We start from the raw sequence: 22,238 nt of genomic DNA on the forward strand, positions 1-22,238 counted from the left end.
TTTTAATCGATTTTAACAAATAATTGATTTAAAAATATTTTAAAATCAATTGTTCGTTAATAATAATTGTTTGTTTAAGACTGGCAACGTGTTGTAATTAAATCACCAACCGAAAATAAACTAGAAGTATATAATTAATGAATTAAAATACTTATTAAATAAACTTTTCATCAGTTTATATTGATAAAACTGCAATTCACGAATAAACATGATTTAATTTATGAAAATTATTGGTATATTTGTTTTTTTGTATGAATTCTGTTCACCTTGGGCCAAAATGGACAGTCCCCTTTGTTGCCTTTTATGCTCGATGCTCGATTAATATTTTTTTTCGTAATTCTGTACCTTTACTAATTATTAACAAAATTATTTAATATATTATTAGTTTTTGAAATAATTTCAGCAACATGGTATCATTAAATATTTCGATGTAAAATTAATTTTACTTTGTCTATGGCTTATTGATATTGTTCATTCATTTGCTCTTTGTGTCACTTCACTAAGCTACACTATACTCTAATTGTCTGTGGTCATAAGTCCGCCATATTTGTTTACCAATTAGGACAATTCCAAAAAAACAGACCTTACTATAAATCTTTTGGGGAAACAATTACAATAAAATGAAATTATGTTTTATACTAAATTGCAATCCGAGGTTAAAATAAATACAGAGGTAATAAAATTATAAAATATCATTTAATATTTGGTATGTATTAAAAATATAATATAAATATAATTTAGTGAAAGTCTTATTACAAAATGTCTGAACATCACAATTGAGTTGAAATACGGTCTGAGAAGAGATATTTTATTTTACGATCGTTTTCAATCTCAGCGAACATCCATCGAGCCTCAAATGAAGTACTTTTTCCAATTAGTAATATCGGCCCATGTACCACTAATTTATATTTTTAATTTCGTAAATCTATATCTAATCGACGTCGTATAACAAGATTATCTTATCTATTGTTTTGTATAAAACGGACCGATGGATTACCTACCCGATGTTGAACGATCGCCGCCGAATATAAACACAAACAAACAAAAAATAAACATAAATGATCATCATCATCATCGTCATTTCAGCCTAATACAGTCCACTGCTGGATATAGGCCTCCACAAGTTGGCGCCAAAATTGGCGTTCGTTTTGCCCATAGTCACCACCTTCATCGGCTTTGTCGCACTGAAGACGCTGCTGCCCGTCTTCGGTCTGTGTATTTCAAAGCCAGCAGTTGGATGGTTATCCCGCCATCGATCGGCTATATAAGCTCCAAGGTAGTAGTGGAACTATGTTCTCTCTTAGTCGCCTCTTACGACACCCACGGAAAGTGATGGGGCTATATTCTAACTGCCGTAACCACACAGCAAAACATAAATGATATGGTTTCAAGATTAGATGTATGAAGGAGTGGAAGAAACTTTAAAAACAGTAAAAAGGATTTTGAGAGAAAAGAGGTAATGTAAGCAAAAAAAACGCTAAAACCAAAAAAAAATAATACTATTTGAAATTCCTTCTATTACATGGAGAAAGAGGCCTATGCCCAGCAGTGGGAACCGAACTTATAATTTTTCATACTGTCTCTCTTTTTATTTAAATTTGTTTTCAATGAGCGTGTTAAACTATTGTGACGATAAAAAATTAGTATTGAAGTCAGTACGTGTAAGTTAAAATATGCTTTAATTTTAAATGTACATTTGAAATCGTACAAAATATGTAGATTCTATAGAGGGTTATGTTTTTAATCCTGAAGTGAATGACTAACAACATCGCGTAAGTATTAGTGTTTATAAAAATTTGTTATTACCTAAGCTAAAATAAAACTAAAAAAGTTTTGTATGATCTCACATAGTACACATGTAGGTCAGTGAACACATCACCGATGTTTCAACGAAGAATTTCTACGTCAAGGTTAGTAAATGCTAGAGAAATTACATTTTCGTCTCCCGACGGTCATTTTTCTTATTTTCAAGGTTTATATTATGTTACAACAAACTCGCCTTACTAAAATAGTTTATTTAATATATAACATAAAATAGACATTAAAAAAATTCTTGTTGCTTAAAAATGCGTAAATAAAAAATTATTTTTACTAAAGTTAAACAAATACTATTTTTTCTAATTTTGATAAAACGCAAAAAAAATGTTATTGAATATGAACCGGCCAGAAACGCAAACATTAACAAAGTGTGACTACTTATACTCCTACGAAACAGCTGTTGTCAAACATTATATTTGGGACGTATTGTCACATTACGTTGAATAATTGTGTTTGCAGGCAAATGAAGAAAAACCGACTTCAATTATATCGAAAAATAATACAACGTAGGTTATTACTCCAAAAGTTGTTATCAGATCTCGATGAAATTTAAATGTGACCACATGATAAACATCGGCTTTCGAATAAATTTAATATCATTAAAATCGGTACACCCAGTAAAAAGTTATGCGGATTTTCGAGAGTTTCCCTCGATTTCTCTGGGATCCCATCATCAGATCCTGGTTTCCTTATCATGATACCAAACTAGGAATATCTTCTTTCCAACAAAGAAATAATTATCAAAATCGGTTTATAAACGACGGAGTTATCCCCAAACATACATTAATATATATATATATATAATATATATAAACGCGAAAGGTCATTCATCACGAAATCTCCGAAACTATAACACCTACAAACTTGAAATTTGGCAAGTAGGCTCCTTATAGGACGTAGACATCCGCTAAGAACGGATTTTACGAAACTCAACCCCTAAGGGGGTAAAATGAGAGTTGGAAGTTTGTATGAGAGTCCCAGGTTTTTGACGTAAGAGACTTGAAATTTAAAATGTAAGCTCTATAGATAGATGGTGAAAAGGTGTCCAAATAATGTATCTTTAGAAATCAACCCCTTTTTGGGTTAAACGGGGGATAGTAGGTCGGCTCACTGATCACGAAATCTCCGAAACTATAACAGTTAAAAACTTGAAATTTAGCAGAAAGGCTCCTTATAAGGCGTAGACATCCGCTAAGAACGAATTTTAAAAAATTCGACCCTTAAGGGGGGTAAAAAGGGGGTCGGAAGTTTGTATGAAAGTCCCATGTTTTTGAAGTAAGAGACTTGAAATTTAAAATGTATACCTTATAAATGATAAGAAGGTGTTCAAATAATGAATCTTTAGAAATCAACTCCCTTTTGGGGTTAAAACGGGGGATGGTAGGTTGATTCACTCATCACGAAATCTCCGAAACTATAATACCTACAAACTTGAAATTTGGCAGGTACGTTTCTTATAGGGCGTATACATTTGCTAAGAACGAATTTTATGAAACTCTACCCCTAAGGGGATAAAACGGGGGTTGGAAGTTTGTATGAAAGTCCTATGTTTTGGGAGGAAGAGACTTGAAATTTAAAATGTATGCTCTATAGATAGTGAGAAGGTGTTCAAATAATGTATCTTTAGAAATCAACTCCCTTTTGGGGTTAAAACGGGGGTGGTAGGTTGACTTACTCATCACGAAATCTCCGAAACTATAACAGCTACAAATTTGAAAATTGGCAAGTAGGTTCCTTATAGGGCATATACATTTGCTAAGAACGAATTTTATGAAACTCGACCCCTAAGGGGATAAAACGGTGGTTGCAAGTTTGTATGAAAGTCCTATGTTTTTGAAGTAAGAGACTTGAAATTTAAAATGTATGCTCTATAGATGGTGAGAAGGTGTCCAAATAATGTGTCTTTAGAAATCAACTCCCTTTTGGGGTAAAAACGGGGGATGGTAGATTAACTCATTCATTACGAAATCTCCGGAACTATAACAGCTACAAACTTGAAATTTAGCAGATAGGTTCCTTATAGGGCGTAAACATTCGCTAAGAACTGATTTTACGAAACTCGACCCTTAAGAGGGTAAAACGGGGGTTGGAAGTTTGTGTGAAAGTCCCATGTTTTTGAAGTAAGAGACTTGAAATTTAAAATGTATGCTCTATAGATGGTGAGGAGGTGTCCAAATAATGCATCGTAATCTATATATATATATAAGAGAAAGGTCACTGACTCACTCATCACGAGAACCCAAAAACTGCTGGAGGGTCCATCCATCCAGGATGGATAAAGATGAAATTTGGCAGAGAGGTAGATTATAGTTAGTAGACGTCCGCTAAGAATGGATTTTGCGATATTCCACCTCTAAGAGGGTTTAATTGGGTTTGATAGTTTGTATGAAACATATACAGCAGCTATAAGTTTGTCGATAGGTTATTTATACTGCAGCCTGAAAATAAAACTAAGAATGTGGTGTATAGAGAGGTTTTATAAAAACAACTATTAAATTATACTAAATTGTGCCTTTTAAAAAGTTACTCAGTGTAATAAGCATTTCAAGTGACTGAAATAAAAAAAATGCGTTAAACATCTTATAGTAATGCATATCTTCATAACCATGCGGACGTAGTCGCCGGCAACAGTTAGTGTATTATAAAACAATGCCCCCAAAAGTGTATGTGATCGATTTCCTCAAAATCTACTGAACGGATTTTCATGCGGTTCAAGAGGAAGGTTTACGGAACGGCTAAGACGATTTTGATGAGAGTTTCACTGGAAGTTTGCCGGTAAAACTTTGTGACACACTGATTTCAACGCGGGCGAAGCCGCGGTCACAGCTAGTATATATATATATATATATATATACGGTCGAATTGAGTAACCTCCTCCCCTTTTTTGAAGTCGGTTAAAAAGTAGAGGCAAACGTGAAAACTTTTTTCGTTCATAATGGGACACAGGCCTATGATATTAAAGGTTCGCCACCTTACGATCTCAAAGGACAAAAACATATGTTAAACATACAAAACATAAATGTTATATGAATATTTAAACATATGTTATATAAATAAGTTGTTTTTAAAAAATTGTAGTTTTTATTTCGTAGTGATATCACAGCTTAAAAATCTTTACGGCTACTACAATAGAAGTAAAATTGACTTTTATTAGTAGAACAAAAGACATTTTTATAGTAATATATGAAATGATCCGTTCAAAATTTTATGATTACAAATTATTTTCGTAAATAAAATTTTACGCGCCCGCTTATCGCCTCGGAGAAGTCTTTCCAAATTTATTTACCATACCATTACTGAAAGCAAAGTTAGCAGTGGTCGGAAAACTAATTTTAAAATAATACGCTGAATTTTGTTTGCAACAAAAGTAGTTTTAGTTTTTAGCTGAAGTGATCTAAAACTGTTAGCTTAAAATAATTTTCCCGCTTATTCTCAACACCTAAAAAACAGATAATATTTTGGTTTGGTTTTTTGCTTAATCACAAATAAACAAGAGTAGTATTGTTTTATAATTAGAGGACACTACTTACTGTAACAAAAATATTATCAACCTCTTTATATTGCAAATACATCCGATTATGTGACCACCGCCACTCATAACAATGTATGATCCAAAAGGTCGGCAGATGTCGTAACTAGCGGCAGGAGTGAAGTATAAAATTAAAAACGTGAAATCAAAAAGAGGGCTTATCTTCCCGTTCTTTTATATTCACCTTTAGTAACACAACTATGGAAGTTACTTAAAATGAGTCCAAGAAGTATATAAATACACGTATCTGGTCTAGACCTTGGCGTTCTCCCCGTTGTGAATACCGTCAGTTCCAACGCACACATGTTAGTGAAACTCTGAAGACTTTAAAAAAGTCTCAGCTCTGAAGACTCTTGGTAGAGGAATTGTCCACCAACCCTTTATAATGTGACTGCTTAACACGTTGAACGGCATGGGGGACACCAGTTGGGCCTCACTTGTTAGTCCATGGGCCAGTTTAAAAGTCCTTATTTACAAAAAAATTACGATAAGTTTTTATTGCAGTACCATACTCATTCTTAAAGATCTTACTTATTTTTCCTTACACACTATACGACACATTTTTCTAAATCATATTTTTTATGTTGACTCTGGCTCGTGTTCATGTGGTGTCCCTCGCGGCTACAACGGAAAAATTTTGTGTCGACTACATGGTGTCCCCCATGGCCCAAACAGAAAAACCAAAAAAATCAAGCTGGCGCTTAACGTGCCAAATACCAACCCTCCTTCTGTATAGGACTTCCTTTACCCAGCAGCCAGCAATCGGAAGTCTATAGGCTAATTCAGATCACTTTTAGCTGTAGTCAATTACAAGGTTTTCAAACAAGCCTTCGTTCTAGCAAGTGACGTACTACGTGATCCGCATGACGCTGCTGGTGTCGTGGTTCTGGGCGGCGGCGCTGACGTGCGCGCCCGTGCTGGGCGTGGGCTTCTACTACGATGAAAAGAACCGCACCTGCACGCGCTACCGCAACGCCACCTCCGGACTTGACTTCGGATATGCAATCTTTTATGTAATGTTTGGTATGTATCTAAATATATCTCGTCACAAGTAAGTCGTACCTCTTTTTTATATCACTAGGTCTTATAAACGCCTGCAACACCAGAAGCATCGCAAGCGCGTTGCCGACCCTACGCCCAATTCCGCCCACGAGCTCTGGTCACCTTACTCACCAACAGGAACACAATACTGCTTGAAAACAGTATTATTTAGCTGTGATCTTCTGTAAGGTTGAGGTACTATCCCAGTCGGGCTGCTCCATATTTTGAGCAGGAAATTTCTGCTGTGCCCTAACTCAGTTAGTACCTACTATAATTACTATGTATTAAGTAACTTTGTTATGCGTATTGGTATTTTCACAGGAGTGTCTGTTGTGTCAAGTACTTGAGTAATTGGCTTTTAGTCAGAGCCATATGTTATTATTAACATGTTTAAATATGAAATTTATTTATTATTACATCAGAAAATACATTTTAAATTTTAATAGGTAAGTAACAAGTAACAGTAATTATTTATTTACTAAGATTTATTATATCTTTTCAAAGTCATCAAATCCCAACCAACTCCGCACAAAGTAACTCATGCTGCAGATTTCCGGCGCGGCTCACGAGCGCCTCGATCAGCTTCAAACGTGTTGCAATATAAATATTCAACAAAACTACATCCGCCTGTTTGTTTTCTTGTACATTATTTACACTAATATAATATTTGCATTCCATGCGCTACGAATTGAATCTACTATGTAATGACATCATAAAACAAATGTCTTCACTCGTGTACCGCTCCTATAATGTGGCGTGTTGACCACACATTCAACACCCGTTCTATTTTAATTTTAACTAACAAACGAATGGAAAGTATCCCGCTAAGTGTTATCACCGGTTCTTATCAAGGAAGTCATTTTGTTACAAAGTAATTGATATAAAGTTCGACTTTGTGTATCCATTAAGAAAGTGATATTTGAACATTTCACGAAACAGATAAGTGACGATAGAGTGACAAGGTTAACACGAAAACTCTAATATAACTAAGAGCTCATATTTTGACATTGTAAACAAACAGTTCGTGTTTATTTGTTCCATGTTTGATAGCGTTTACTTGTGATACGACTTCTAGAATCCAATTCTTGTGAAAAATATAAGAGCTGAGAAGACTTTTGGACATTGCGAATTTAAATTACTTATATCGATTTTTTTTTTTGCAAAAACTCTTAAAACTTTAATATGTAGTAAATGTTTTACGAAGTAGGTAATATAGTAACTCTGTTAAAAAAAAACTCCGATACCTATCTCATTATTATCATCATTACAGCCTATACAGTCCACTGCTGGACATAGGCCTCCACAAGTTTACGCCAAAAATAACGTGAACTCGTGTGTTTTGCCCATAGTCACCACGCTGGGCAGGCGATAACTATCTATTACGGTTAAAAGTCCTGAAAGGTGGACCACCTGCTAAGCTATTGTAATAGGATTCCATTGGCTTCTCTTACAATTTTCTCCCTTTCAATTTTCATTTCCAATTACACACCTTGAAATTAGAAAACTCTCTCACGCGAAACGTAGACGCTGATTTTTATCATATTTCTCAGGAACTCTTCTCTGCGCGGTGTTGGTGTACTGCAACCTTGCCGTGATCAGAGCGCTGTACGCGATCACGGCCCCCAGAGGAGGGGGCTCTCCAGTGGTTAGGCGTGTCTCCAAGAGCAGCTGTCGTCAGCGGAACAACACGGGCCACGCACACCACAACGCGGCCACCGCCGAGGAAGTCGCCTTCAGCAGGCTCATGGCCACGCTCTCTGTGCTGTTCATGATCTGCTGGCTGCCTCAAATGGTGAGTACCTTAACATTGAGGATAGTTTCAATATATGGCAGCTTGTTATTAGCTTTTTACTGTTCTATTATATATTAGATATAGTTATTACAAGCTTGTAAGCTATCGAAATAAAATATTGAAAGCAAAACTGCTTAGGATTAAGGAATGTCTTAAGAAAACTAATAATCATGCAAAATATAATTATATACATATTCTTTGTTGCATCCATATTCGTTGCTAAAACCAATTTTAAATGTTACTTTACGGCCATTCTCCGATTAGCAAATTTTTCGTGTCCGGGCTGTTTTAAACCGTAATATCATCATATTCAATCATGCACTTTTTTATATATTTTAGATAGCATCCGTACCTAGCTGTAAAAAAAATATTGGCTTCTGTTTTAAGTAATTAAGACTAAATTAATTTAACTTATGTTCAAAAAACCTCTGTTCTCTAATTACCGTGGCGTGTCCGCACACCAACTTCATCTTAAAACTTGCTTGTAATTTTTATAGCGTATAGATTTAATTTGATCCATTCAACGTTTTAAACGACATTAAGCAGCGTGTATCGCATAACAAAATATCAACTCAATAGGACCAGTCTACAAATAATTATTATGAAGTAATCGTATGTCCAATGGAAACTTCTAATTACCGTAACATCTGCTGTTCTCGGGTGCACATCCCTAAATAAAAGTATTTGGCACATCACTACCGTACGCATCGCGTCTCCTCAGTGTGTACCGAGGTCCATCAGCAGTTGTATGACTCTCATGTTAGTGTACCGCCAATGAAGCACGTGAGAATATAATTACCGTAGCCTTGGTTAAAAACTTTTCTAATTACCGTTGTTCTTATTTTAATACAAGATTTTTAAGATAGACCCAAGTTGATCATGTAAATGGAGACAGTACTTTGGCCTCCGTACGTTGTAATAAGCTAGAATTTGTACACTGTGTCGGTTTTAAACATTTTTATGAAAATTTATCGTTTTCTAATTACCGTATACTAATTACCATATGTTTATAATTACCGTTGTATGAAAAAGTAATACTTGTTTACCGCGGTTTTCGTAGATTATTATTATTATTGTCCGTAAATATGTCTATATTCGTCAAATTATTTAATTTATAAGATAGGAAAACCTAAAAAGACCAAAGAGGAAGTTAAAGAAAATAGAAGGCTTGCCGCGCGACAATGCCGAGAACGAATTAAAAATGCCCCTTTGCCCAAGGAGAAAGAAGGGTACAATAAAAAAAATAAAAAAATACTGCCTATCTGCGAAATGTCACCAAAAGCCGGAAGAAAACTCAAAAAAGAAGTAGATAAAATTTCAGAGCTTACTATAAAGACAAAAGGAAAAGGGAAAATTGAAAACAATCGAGGAAGAAGTGACCTTAGATATAGAGGTGCTTGATAACAATATAACAGATCCTCTTGAAACTTTGTCACACCACATCTCAATGATTTATCATACTCGCTGCGCTAAAAAGTACACTAAAAGAGTACAAAATTGTCCCGAAAATCCCAAATCAAAAAAAGAAGATAATCAGCAAGACGAAATTTTTCTGCAGTCGACTTCTTTTGAAAAAGAATTAGTTCCCGTGAAAAAGACACCAAATTTTAAACCTTCTTTAACCACATCAACGCCGCGTCCATCTATTGCTCGGTCATCATCTTCTACTGAAAGTATGTTATTTTATTATTAATCAATAATCAGCATTTGACCGAAAATAAAGGTACAAGTGTGAATATTACGGAACTAGCGTCTTCCTTGTGTTCAACACCAACTTCACCATCTTCAAAGATAACTGTCGAGAAACCGATACGTAAAAAAAATCTCATTCTTATTGTTATTTAGAAGGCATGTATAGAAAACAAATAAAGAAATGTCATATTTGAGACAAAACAATAGAGCTAAGAAGATAAAAGTACAGGAAGCAAGCATTAAGACTGAAATATAAAACACGCTACATCCAAAACCAAAACAAAGTCATGATAAAGAAATAGAACCAAAGTATTTACATAATAATAATATAGGGACTACTGTAGAGAAAACCAAACAAGACGTCCAAATTTTTGTAGAGCAAGATGAGAACAGTCGCATTTGTCCTGGCAAGAGAGAATATATTTCAAGAAAAACGTGGCGTGAACTCATGTGTCTTGTCTTGTCTTGCCCATAGTCACCACGCTGGGCAGGCGGGTTGGAGACCGCAAGGCTGGCTTTGTTGCACCTAAGACGCTGCTGCCCGTCTTCGGCCTGTGTATTTCAAAACCAGTAGTTGGATGATTATCCCGCCATCGGTCGGCACTTTCAAGTTCCAGGGTGGTAGTGGAACTGTGTAATCCCTTAGTCGCCTGTTACGATACTCACGGGAAGAGAGGGAGTGGCTATATTCTTACTGCCGTAACCACACAGCATATTTTCTAATTACCGTTACATTAAATATAAAAATTTTCTAATTACCGTACCCATAAATTTTTTAAGTCTCATTATCTAGAAAACCACAATTAACTGTTACATGCCAAATTAATTATTGAATTCGTATTTTTGATTTGTTTCATATTTTAATGTGTTTAAGTCAAATCAGTGAAAAATAAAAAACGTCACGGTAATTAGGCAAAGAACGCCGAGTTGGAGAATGACCGTTTAAATGGAAGACGATAGGACGACATATTGTTTTCTAATGTTTACGCGAATTTTACTCATTTAATAAAACACTTTTTTTCCGGATTTTATCGCGGTTTATTATTAAATTTTGATTCCCGACGTTTCGGATACTTTACAGCTATGCTTTACAGCAACCATGGTCACGGATGGTCGGCTGATTAAAGAAGAATCATGGTAATTGGCACACCCAGTAACGAGTTATAATATATAATACAACGTAGGTTGAGAAAAAATAGTCAAGTAAATACGCATTATTAGATTTAACTCAAAACGTACCTGTTAGACCGTAATTAAATTACAAATAACATACATTACAAGCACCACCTTTTGATTAAAAAAAAAATCATTGGAATCTGTCTAACCACTAAAAAGTTCTGAGGTAACACATCTCCTTTTTTGGCCACACACACAAATTCATAAATGGACGATTAAGTCCTTGTAATCCGGATCATTAAGTGTATGCTACTGTAGCATTATTATTTTTTGCATCGGTTTTTAGTTTTGGCATAGAAGTACTTATTCGGTCCTAACTTGATTTAATGTTCTGTTAACCTTAGGTGGTGCTGGGGCTTGCGACATACCTTGACCTTGGGCATTTAATGTGTATAATGAGTAAATATGATTTTTATAACAGCATTTATGCAGTAATAAAAACCTATTATATTGTAAGTATAGAAAATAGCTCTAGGTCAATGTAATTATCGATAATCGATGATAAATATCTATATAAAGAAAGTGGAAAAGCATTACGTTTACTTAACCATAGAACTCACAATTTTCTAATAATTGATTTATAATGAGTTAAGGATTAACCATTTCAAAAGTTATGGTGTACGAATTCGCTAAGAAATAAGATAGCAAATTAAGTGATCCGACGTTGAGGCGATAGCTAGTATTAGTCCGTTCAATTTAAACCAAAAAATAAGAGTGAAGCTACATAAATTTACAACCGTTCAAAATATAATTATAAATAAAATTTGAAAGTTCCCCTGTATGGAATTTTTTTTATTCAAGGTCAAAGGTAAAAAAATGAGTTTTTCGCGATTTTCAGCAAAACGGCAAGTTTGATTAAATAAATACTTGGAACAAAATTGTAGATCATAAAATTATGTATAAAAATGTATGAATACTTTTTTCCTACGAGCCACCGTTTCTGAGATATAACGATTCAACAATTTGTAAAAGATGTATTCGTCATAATATGCAATCATCTTTTTCGTGTATACTCGTATTATCAAGTACAAGTGTGGCTTGGTTAGTGGTTGTTGTAAATTTCTATAGCTTCGAATGTCTAATCTAAACCGGACTATACATTGTTTTTGTATTCAAACAGAAGATAAGGTGCTCTGATAAATGATTCAGAACAATCGGTTCTCACAATCACAACGAAACAACAGCTATCAGCGGTCCCTACTTGGTGTTCCGCGCACGCGCTCAATAGATCACTATCGACTTTAATGGCTGGAGCTATTGGTATTCCGCGCTGCTTCCTATAGTGTTCGAAGCAAAATGAGGCCCTCGTGATCGACAACCTTGAGACTTAATCGTTTAATATAGTCAATAGTTAGACTTTTTTAATCTATCTCAATCTGTTAATACTGTGATAACATAAATATGGTATTTGGTAGTTTTAATATATTAAGGCCTATAGAAAAAACTTTAGATTTACCAACTTAGACATTTTTTTTTTATTTTAACGGAAAACTACTCAATAATAGGTTTAGTACATCTGTAAATTTTATTAAAATATCTTAAAATGTAAAGCAAATATTGACATTAACATTTATCCTTAGAAATTCCTCTCTATACCCCATAAGTCCAGTTGGCATAGAATTCCTGGGAGGTGTCAAAATGTTGTGTGAAACCCACTAATAATAATTCCTAACGAGTAATTTGTTCCTTAAATAAACCGTCTACATAGGAAGTATATTTTTGGTAACAATTAAACGTTGAGTGAAGAATGCGATCGCATATCTGTCATCGCGCATCAGTATGCGAGGCGGGGTTATCGGCCCAAAGGTTGTACCGAGCTGTTTCTGAGTTACAATTAGTTTCGACAAACACACAGACAGGTGACATTGTATGTGTTTTTATAAAGATTTTTTGTATAACAAGTAACCAAGAAGCCTGTGGCCTACTTGATGGTAAGCGGTTACCGTAGTCTGTGAACGCCTTCCGCAACTGAAGCATCGCTAGCGCGTTGCCGACCCTACTACTAACTCTTCCCAGAAGCCCAGAGCTTACAAGCTCACCACAGAAACAAGACATTAGTTGAGAGACCTCTACTAGACCCCCTGCTCCAGATTTTGAAAAGAATATTTCATATTGTCCCCTACCTCAATCAACATTAATATGACATTAAATATTTCTTATAAATATAATTCTTATTTCATAACTGCTTTTGTTAATTCAAGAAAGCCATCAAAGCTAGGGATCAGATGTGCTAAACGGTTTCTGCAAAGTTTTCGTATTCAACATTTTTACAGAATTGTGTATTTATTTGGAAATTTTTAACACAACATATGGTCACTTCCGGACGTCCTCCGGCCCGTTGGACCGACGATCTACGTAAAATTGCCGGTGTAGGCTGGATGAGGATTGCGGAAGACCGGGATGTGTGGTGCGAACTTGGGGAGGCCTATGTCCAGCAGTGGACTGCGATAGGCTGAAGTGTGTGATGAGTGATGATGGTCACTTAATATTTCTTTAGGATATGAGTACATGCATACTTAAGTTAAATCGTAAGCTAGCCTATAGGTACAACACAACACAAATTAGGAATCAGAATGTACAGTTCTGTTTCCACGCTAACAACCAAATATGGCGATGTTTGTACAATGGCTATTCAAAATTATTTCATGTAGCGTGTTATCAACGACTACTGCAGAATTTAAATTACTATTTCAATAATACTAGGAAGTTTACGATTGCAATGTTTCTATCGATATATTTAAAAATCGTTGCGTTTGTAATGTCCAAACGATGACAATGGTTCTACGAGTATGTTGGCTAATTAGTATGCAACATGTCGCTGTGACCAGCAAAAATATTTCATTGTTTCGATAAATGGCACTGGCAGTAATTCAAGAGATCTTCATTCGCGAACCGAGAGCCAATGACTGATGTTTTCGTAATGGCGTCTGACGATTAAGGAGATCCAGCTATTAAGCTAACCTTAAAGGTACTGCTGATGGAATAAACATGGCGTTAATAATAGCCCTTAAAAGAATAAGGCGGTTTAAATTGCAGAATATAAACATTAAACATGCTGACGTAATTTACAGCTTACTAGCAAGTCTATCATGTTTATACAACGCTATGCCAGAAAATAAATCGTTAGAACTCGGTTCAGCGAACCATTATTCTCTAAAAGAACCCTTGACGACAGCTCAACCAGTTTGGGATGATTTTTTTTTTATTTTGGGTTCGTAATTTCTAGCATAAGGAGTTAATTCGAAAGTAATCGGAAATTCAGCGACATTTTTGTTTAAAAACATTAGTATAATTTGTGGATGTATTTTAAGTTATAACCACGATTAGTCAACGAACTGATAACGACCGACAAGTTTAATAGTGGTTAATTTCTTCACGCTTTAAAGCCTATAAATATTATAAATGCCAAAATTTGCGAGGATGGATATATTTATGTACTTATGTGTGTGTATGTTTGTTACTCTATCACGCAAAAACAACTCTCCCGATTTTAATGGAACTCTATAAGGAGATAGCTGGAGATCGAGAATAACACGGGCCACTTTTATCCCGACATTCCCAACGGATCGGAAATTACGCGGGTGAAGTCGCGTGGTGCAGCTAGTATGTATATAATAATAATATTGAACGTTTATATCAGGACAAGCCCATATTTTTTTAGCAAAAATTTAACTTAAAATCTAATGTTAAATATGCAGAACAATTAACATGGACGCGGATGAATTCAAGCGAGTTGTCTAGAAAATGCCCTTTTTCTTGCTGAATGTAATTTCTCCCTGTTTTACGTCCGCTGAACACGTGAGGAGGCGATTAGATGAATGGAGATTGATTTGACAGCGGTTTTCGTCTTCGCTGCCAATAGCTTTGATCCCGTCGAAAATATTCGTTAATAATATCTTCTCTATCGGGTGTTTTGATATATTACAAATGAACTCACTATTTAATTTTGGTAAATTCAATGTTTATTCTTTATCGTCTAACAGCCAGTACGGTTACGTTTCATAAGTAAAATATTAACATTGTCTTATTAATAAAATATGCACCTAGTACAGTATAATGTTCCGTATTAATAATTTCATTTTTGATTATAAAACTTCATTAAAGACGAAAATGATTAGATCAATTTAAAATTGAACTAGCTGTTCTGGATGCGGTTTCACCTACAAATAACTTAAACACGAAAATGATTAGATAAATATATAATTGAACTAGCTGTTCTGCCTGCGGTTTCATCTACAAATAACATTCAAAAATCCTATATAGCTAGTCTTCCCCTATAAATGAATTATCCAACACAAAAAGAATTCTTCAATTTGAACCAGTAGCTCCAAGGAAAATCACGTATAAAGAAACAAACAATCAGATAAACAAACAAACTCTGCTGCTTTATAACATTAGTATAAATTTATTTAAAATTATATCTATTATTTGCAATCATTGATAGGAACACAAGGGAGGAACCCGTGCGAATAATTCGCTCTAAGTAAGTAAAAAATTTATCGACTGTCAATCATGTTGTCACTGTTTCAAAATTAAAGCCGTCATATATGTAATTTTAATAATTAATTAATTTACAAAAACTAAAGCAATTATATATTTTTTAGTCTTTGATACCGGTAGAACAAGCAATTATCTATAAAATTATATATAATTTATTTGGAGTAATTGTGAGGTGTTTTCTAAAAAAGGAGGCAAACATCTTAACCTTAGCATATTAATATATGTGATTAAACACTAAAATATTATCTACGAAACAGAAGTACATCTAGATTTGTTAAAACGATACAAAAAAATAATAATTAGTGAGCGGGTATTGACAATGTTATCACTTAATATTAGATGTCTACTCATTTCTAGTGTGGGTTAATTCCGAGGAATTGATCAATTAAGTACGTAGAAGATTATTGGTAGCGTGCAGCGACCGACGGCGCTAATTAAACAAACAATTTGATGATACGATTAGAGTAACTGGGCGATTACCTTCTTATCATCTACGAAAGTCGTGTTCAAGTCGTTCAATTAATTATTATTTATTTAATGTCTGCGTAAGACATCGTGTTATTAATTATATCGACCTGATATCAATTTCTTGATTGACATTTTGTCTCAAACATATTTTGTATGGGTATATAGTTACTCATAATTACTCGACGAATAGATCTCATATCTACACAACTGATTTTTCAGAATATATGCAGGTTAACAGTCAATTTTTTCAGTTATTTTTTTGAACTGATAAATTTCGTTAGCGTGGTCTTACAAAGTAGCGAACAATTTTTTAATTATGCCTTCTACCTAGGAGTGTATAGATTAATAAACAAAAGAGTTTATTAACACAGATTTTCACTAAAACCTATTATTATTAACTTTAATGTACTCAAAAATACATATATAAACATAAAATAGTAGTTATGTTTATGGCAAAGGTGGACTAAGCTCTGACTGAGATTTCTTCCAGTCAACCCATGGACATAAGGAAGTGTTTCATATAGCAAGGCAAACAGTGCAAGAAGTATTTATTAAGAAGAAAAATAAAAAATGCCAAAAAGATAATAAAATGTATAGACATAGATATATTATATTTAATAAATATATTATATTTATAAATTACGCTTCAGCCTGTAATATCCCACTACTGGGTATAGGCCTCTTTCCCCATGTAGGAGAAGGATCAGAGCTTAATCCACCACGCTGCTCCATTGCGGGTTGGGGGATATATTCCCTACTATGAGTAACGATCGCTATCAGGTGTATATGATAACAACCGGGACCGACGGCTTAACGTGCTCTCCGAGGCACGGTGGGGAGACCCACAAGGTCTGCACCAACACCCAGACCACGGCAAACACCTGTATGGCCAATACAAATGTTTGTCATGTGTGGGGATCGAACCCGCAACCGTCAGCGCAACAGGTACAATCCATGGCTGTGACCGTTGCGCCAACGCGGCGTTATATTTATAAATATATTATAAATAACCGATAATAATAATAAACATAAACACTAAATTTATTTACTAATAAATTGTAACAGATAATACTTAATTAGTATCACGCTGATATTGCGGTTTCGAGATTTTAAATGACTATTTCGATGACAATTTCAACAAAATTTTCCCGGTAAGAGCGTAATTCCAATCAACTGTGACCAAAATAAGTAATATAAATATATGTATTTACGTTATACGTTTGCTAAATGTATACGTCGTTTAAGGGTCTGTCACTTTAAGGATTCTGGATATCTGGCTATCGATGTAATAGGTAAATGTCGGGCTATTATATTTCTCATAAACTGTATCCATAGTTGCTCTTAGAACCGTAGCTTATATCGGCTAGGCTTTAGATTAAGAACCGCATTTTGAAGTTAGATAGGTTAGGGTTATTTTTTTTTTTTTTTTTTTTGTAACCTGTGTTGTTTTTTTGTAAAGATAATTCGACGATTCTTAAACTAAAACCTTACCCTTATATCTAAGCAGGAATGCAAACGCCATGTGATTTTCACTTTTGACTAAATTACGAAATCAATAGGTGTAATAAGGAAGGAAGAAACATTTGAAGATATTTAATTCTATGAATAAAGTTCTTTAACGTAACAAATGTCTAGTAGTAGAACACCTACCTATATTTACTTATCGCTTCAAGTTTTCAAATTAATTATTTCACAATTAATTATTTTACATTATTAATGTTTGCAACGCAAGACTTAATGTTCTGACTCTTATCCTACTCTAATCAATGTTATAAATGTAAGAGGCTTATGCCCATGCAGTTACATTTCACAGACTGAACAATTAATCTACTTTATTTATAGTACATTCATACATTCATCAGTCATCATGTACTATAAATGATGTTTGCGCCGAATAGCCAGAATGCAGGCAGCGTTCATTTTAGTTGAATCGGAGTATCGTTTCTTTTATGCCCTGCCCTGCTTTCTGCTCCGCGGGTTGTGGTTTCGATTCCCGTCGGAGTCTGGGTGTAATATTTCTATTTATATATGTACTCGTATTATTTCCATGTATATTGAATAAAAAAAAATTTTGCTATATCAGCCGGCTGTTTCCTATAACACAAGCATTAAGCTGTTTATCTTAGGAACAGACGAACATGTGTGAATGTAAAAAAAAAATGAATCACTGTTGTTGTTGGTTCTCTAGGATTCCATCATCAGATCCTGGTTTCCTTATCATGGAATCACCTCTGGGATATTTCCTTTCCAACAAAAAAAAAAAAAAGAATTATCAAAACCGGTTCATAAATGACGAAGTTATCCCCGAATATACATAAAAATATATATGTATACGATTGAATTAAGTAACCTCCTCCTTTTTTGAAGTCGGTTAAAAAATGTAATTCATTAGAACCTCTTTATTGTCATATCTCATCACCCTAAAGTAAGCTCCAGCCCCCCCCCCCCCCACCGCCATCTAATTGCGAAAGTATTTTACAAACGACACCAAGTACATATATAGATATGTACTTAGGTGTAGTGACAAATAGCACGCCTCATACGGGAAGCGCATGAAGTAGTATTCTACTCTCGCCTTACAAAAATCAAGTGGTTTTTTAAACTAAAATTGTCTCTATTTTTGATTCCAGATAACTTCAGCCCTATACTTGGGTCTGGGTCAGTCCGCCTGGCCCCGTCTAGGCGTGCTCGCGGCACTGTCTGATGTGCTGATGCTGCTAAACTACGTACTGGACCCGATTCTCTACGTGCTGATGCGGCAGCGACGGCACATATCCCCGTCAGCACTCTGCCACTCCATCGCACATTGTTTTAAACGGGTAAGTGTAAGACAGTAAAAGATCACGTCACTCAATTTCCTCCAAAATATTTAAATTCCTTTATTGTTAAACTTTATAATTGAGAACAGTGGTTTTTTTTTTTCTGAAAACGTTGAAATTTACTCAGTACTTTTAACAGTGTCCATAAATGCTGCATAATGCAAACCTGCTTAAACTAACCTCTCTCTATTAAAAAGGTATTTAGTAGGACAAAACGACTGTAAGATTAATTAGTTCTCGATATGCAATCGAGCAAAACGTGTGTAGATCAATCTTTTACATTTGAATACAAGTGATCGACGTAATTTTAGAATCCGTAACGGTGATTGAGTCAACAGGTAATAAGATATTCTTGACAAATACCGGATGCTTCTTATTAAACACAACTTCAAAAATGAATAAATTTAAAAAAAGTTTATAAAAATAATTGTGTTTGCTCGCAAACGAAAAAAAAACCGACTTCAATTACATCGACAAGTAATACAACGTAGATCGACGAAAAAATAGTCAAGCAACTACGCGTTATCAAAGATTACTCAAAAAGTACTTATCAGATCTCGATAAAAATTATATGTGACCACATGATAAACATCAGCTTTCGATTAAATTAAAAATTATCAAAATCGGTACACCCAGTAAAAAGTTATTACGGATTTTCGAGAGTTTCCCTCGATTTCTCTGGGATCCCATCATCAGATCCTGGTTTTCTTATCATGATACCAAACTAGGGATATCCCCTTTCCAACAAAAAAAGAATTATCAAAATCAGTACATCCAGTAGAAAGTTATGCGGTATAATACAACGTAGGTCGACGAAAAAAGCGTCAAGTAAAAACGCATTATTAGATATAACTCGAAAAGTAGTTGTTAGATCTCAAATAAATTTAAATGGGACCAATTGGCACACACCACCTTTCGATTAAAACAAAATTTGTCGAAATCGGTCGACGCGGTCAAAAGTTCTGATGTAACATACATAAAAAAAAAAAAAAAAAAATACAGTCGAATTGAGAACCTCCTCCTTTTTTGGAAGTCGGTTAAAAAATTGAAATGATTCTAGCCGTTTTTTTTGTTTTTGTTTTTTTTTTTTTTTTTGTTTTGAATCGAGAACAGACACAGCGCATCGTCCTTTCATTCTTCCATTATTATGTATGAAGTTATGTATTAAAATTATTCACAAATATGCCAAAACACGCATTTTAAGCCTTGGAGTAATGAATTAGCAGTTCTATAAATATGTAACAATGATACATTGTGAGCCATTATTGGGTGAGGCGTCCACCGGCAACTAATCGTAAATTTACAATTTAAATTTAAAGTCATAAGTAACTACCCCGATAATACTGATTTGAAGCCATTAATGTAGCCATAAGCACAGTATTATTTTTCATCATTCATTATTTAAGGGTTTAATTCGTCTTTGTAATGTATATATAAATTAAATTAAAAGAGTATATTAAATTCTACATTTACGGTCTTACTTCTTTAATCGTCCCTTTTACATTCTTTTACCTGTTCTGTTTTTCCTTTACCTATGCTGCGAGTGTCAATGGACGGTGATCACTTGAAGCCTGGTTCGCCTCTGCTAGTTTGTTAACAGCGAGCATAAACATTAAACGTATACTTGACAAATGATAACCGATACGTCTTCTCCACCAGAGTCACAAGACGTCGACCGAGTCGATGAAGACGTCGTGCTGCCCGCAAGAAACGCTGGTGATCAGTGAGAGTTCAGGAGCAGAGTTGAAGCCTCTGCGTGCGCCAGTCGCCTCCACGCCCTGTCTGCTTGACTGACGCACGCTCGCCACACTGCGACACGAACCGACTGGACGCGTGACACGTGTCAAATCGAGTCGTTTCTAATTTCATATTTTAGTGAAATTAATCATCGAAATGTTCTTATTGTTAAAGTATAAAGAGTGATGTCAGACGATAAGTGAGAGGTCGATGAGTAATGGTAATATTAACATAAGTTAAACTTTTAAAATCCTTTCGTTGTTAACATATCGCTTATTTTAGCGAATCGCATTCAGCCTGTAACATCCCATTGCTGGGCATAGGCCTCTTTCTGCATGTAGGAGAAGGGTCGGAGATTAATCCACCACGCTGCTCCGCTGCAGGTTGCGGATATTCTAGCGAATAATAAACTGTTAAATAATGTCCCTTAACGTCAGATTTCAAGGATCTTGTGAAGTGATAGAAAAATTAAAACAAAAATTACATGTAACACTACGTTATTTAAATGGTCATGTTACGTAAACATCGGCAGCATTTTAGGCCGCATGTGAACATAAAGTCAATGTGGTCACTTCTTACATATTATCTCCTCTCCTCATGAAGTGTGCCTTCACAGATAGGCAGATGTGTCCACAGGACACGAGATCGTACCATCGATATACCAATCTTCCTCTTTCCTATGCAGACATGTTCGCTGCGAGTAGGAAAGGACATATTGATTTTGGCAGGTTGTCCTCACTTTAGTCCTGAATAAGGAAGACCTGCCTGGACAGGCAAGAATATATTTAGTCAGGGAAACCTAATTTACTGAAAGATAGATAAAAAAGAAATTTTAAGAAAATAAAAATAGAAAAAAACTCCGCAAAATTTTCCGGAATTATCTTCGGGGAAATTCTATTTTATCCAAATGAGAGTAAATTTTGACAGTTTATGTAATTCAGGTAATATTCAGGTAAAACTAAAAACGTGTATTTTTTTTTTGAAAATTCGGAACACAACTTTTTATTTTTCTTAAATTCGAAAAATCTTTACAAAAATTTAAATGATTTTTAATAAACCTGATACAAAACGTATAAAAGCTTTAAACGATTTAGATTATTATAGTTATGTATATTTATATAAAATAAACTGTGGAATACTTGTAAGAATATATCGATATGTAGTTTTAAATGTTACCCAAAGTTACCCGATTTTTATTTTATTTAATGTTTCTAATCTTTTCTTTTGTAAATTTAAAAAAAAAATCATTTGCAGTTCTATTGTTATGTAATAAATAGGTATAACAGTCTTTTACATTACTGACTCAAAAAATGTATTTGTTGTTGTTAGTATCCGATTTATACTGGAGAGAACATTTCCATGTTATTACAGACTGCTGCAATGACGACTATCAAGCTAAGGCTATATTTTTAACCGACTTCCAAAAAAGAAGGGGGTTCTCAATCCGACTGTATTTTTTTTATGTATGTTACTTCAGAACTTTTGACTGGGTGGATCGATTTCGACAATTTTTTTTAATCGAAAGGTGGTATGTGTCATTTGGTCCCACTTAAATTTATTTGAGATCTAACAACAACTTTTCGAGTTATATCTAATAATGCGTTTTTACTTAACTATTTTTCGTCGACCTACGTTGTATTATACCGCATAACTTTTTCCTGGGTGT

At 34.6% G+C, this 22,238-nt stretch overlaps 1 protein-coding gene across 1 annotated transcript in view; it reads left to right on the forward strand.

The window, feature by feature from the left end:
* The window catches only part of LOC123663979 (prostaglandin E2 receptor EP2 subtype), a 44,578-nt gene extending 23,753 nt beyond the window's left edge, over window positions 1-20,825 (forward strand). Inside the window, exons 3-6 of the mRNA XM_045598615.1 lie at window positions 6,187-6,370; window positions 7,939-8,180; window positions 18,647-18,835; window positions 20,495-20,825. Coding sequence (XP_045454571.1) covers window positions 6,187-6,370; window positions 7,939-8,180; window positions 18,647-18,835; window positions 20,495-20,629 — 750 coding nt within the window. The 3' untranslated portion in view covers window positions 20,630-20,825. The remainder of the gene's footprint in view (window positions 1-6,186; window positions 6,371-7,938; window positions 8,181-18,646; window positions 18,836-20,494) is intronic.
* The last annotated feature ends 1,413 nt before the right edge of the window (window positions 20,826-22,238 follow it).

Source organism: Melitaea cinxia, chromosome 21, assembly GCF_905220565.1.
Source record: "Melitaea cinxia chromosome 21, ilMelCinx1.1, whole genome shotgun sequence".
NCBI lineage: Eukaryota > Metazoa > Arthropoda > Insecta > Lepidoptera > Nymphalidae > Melitaea > Melitaea cinxia.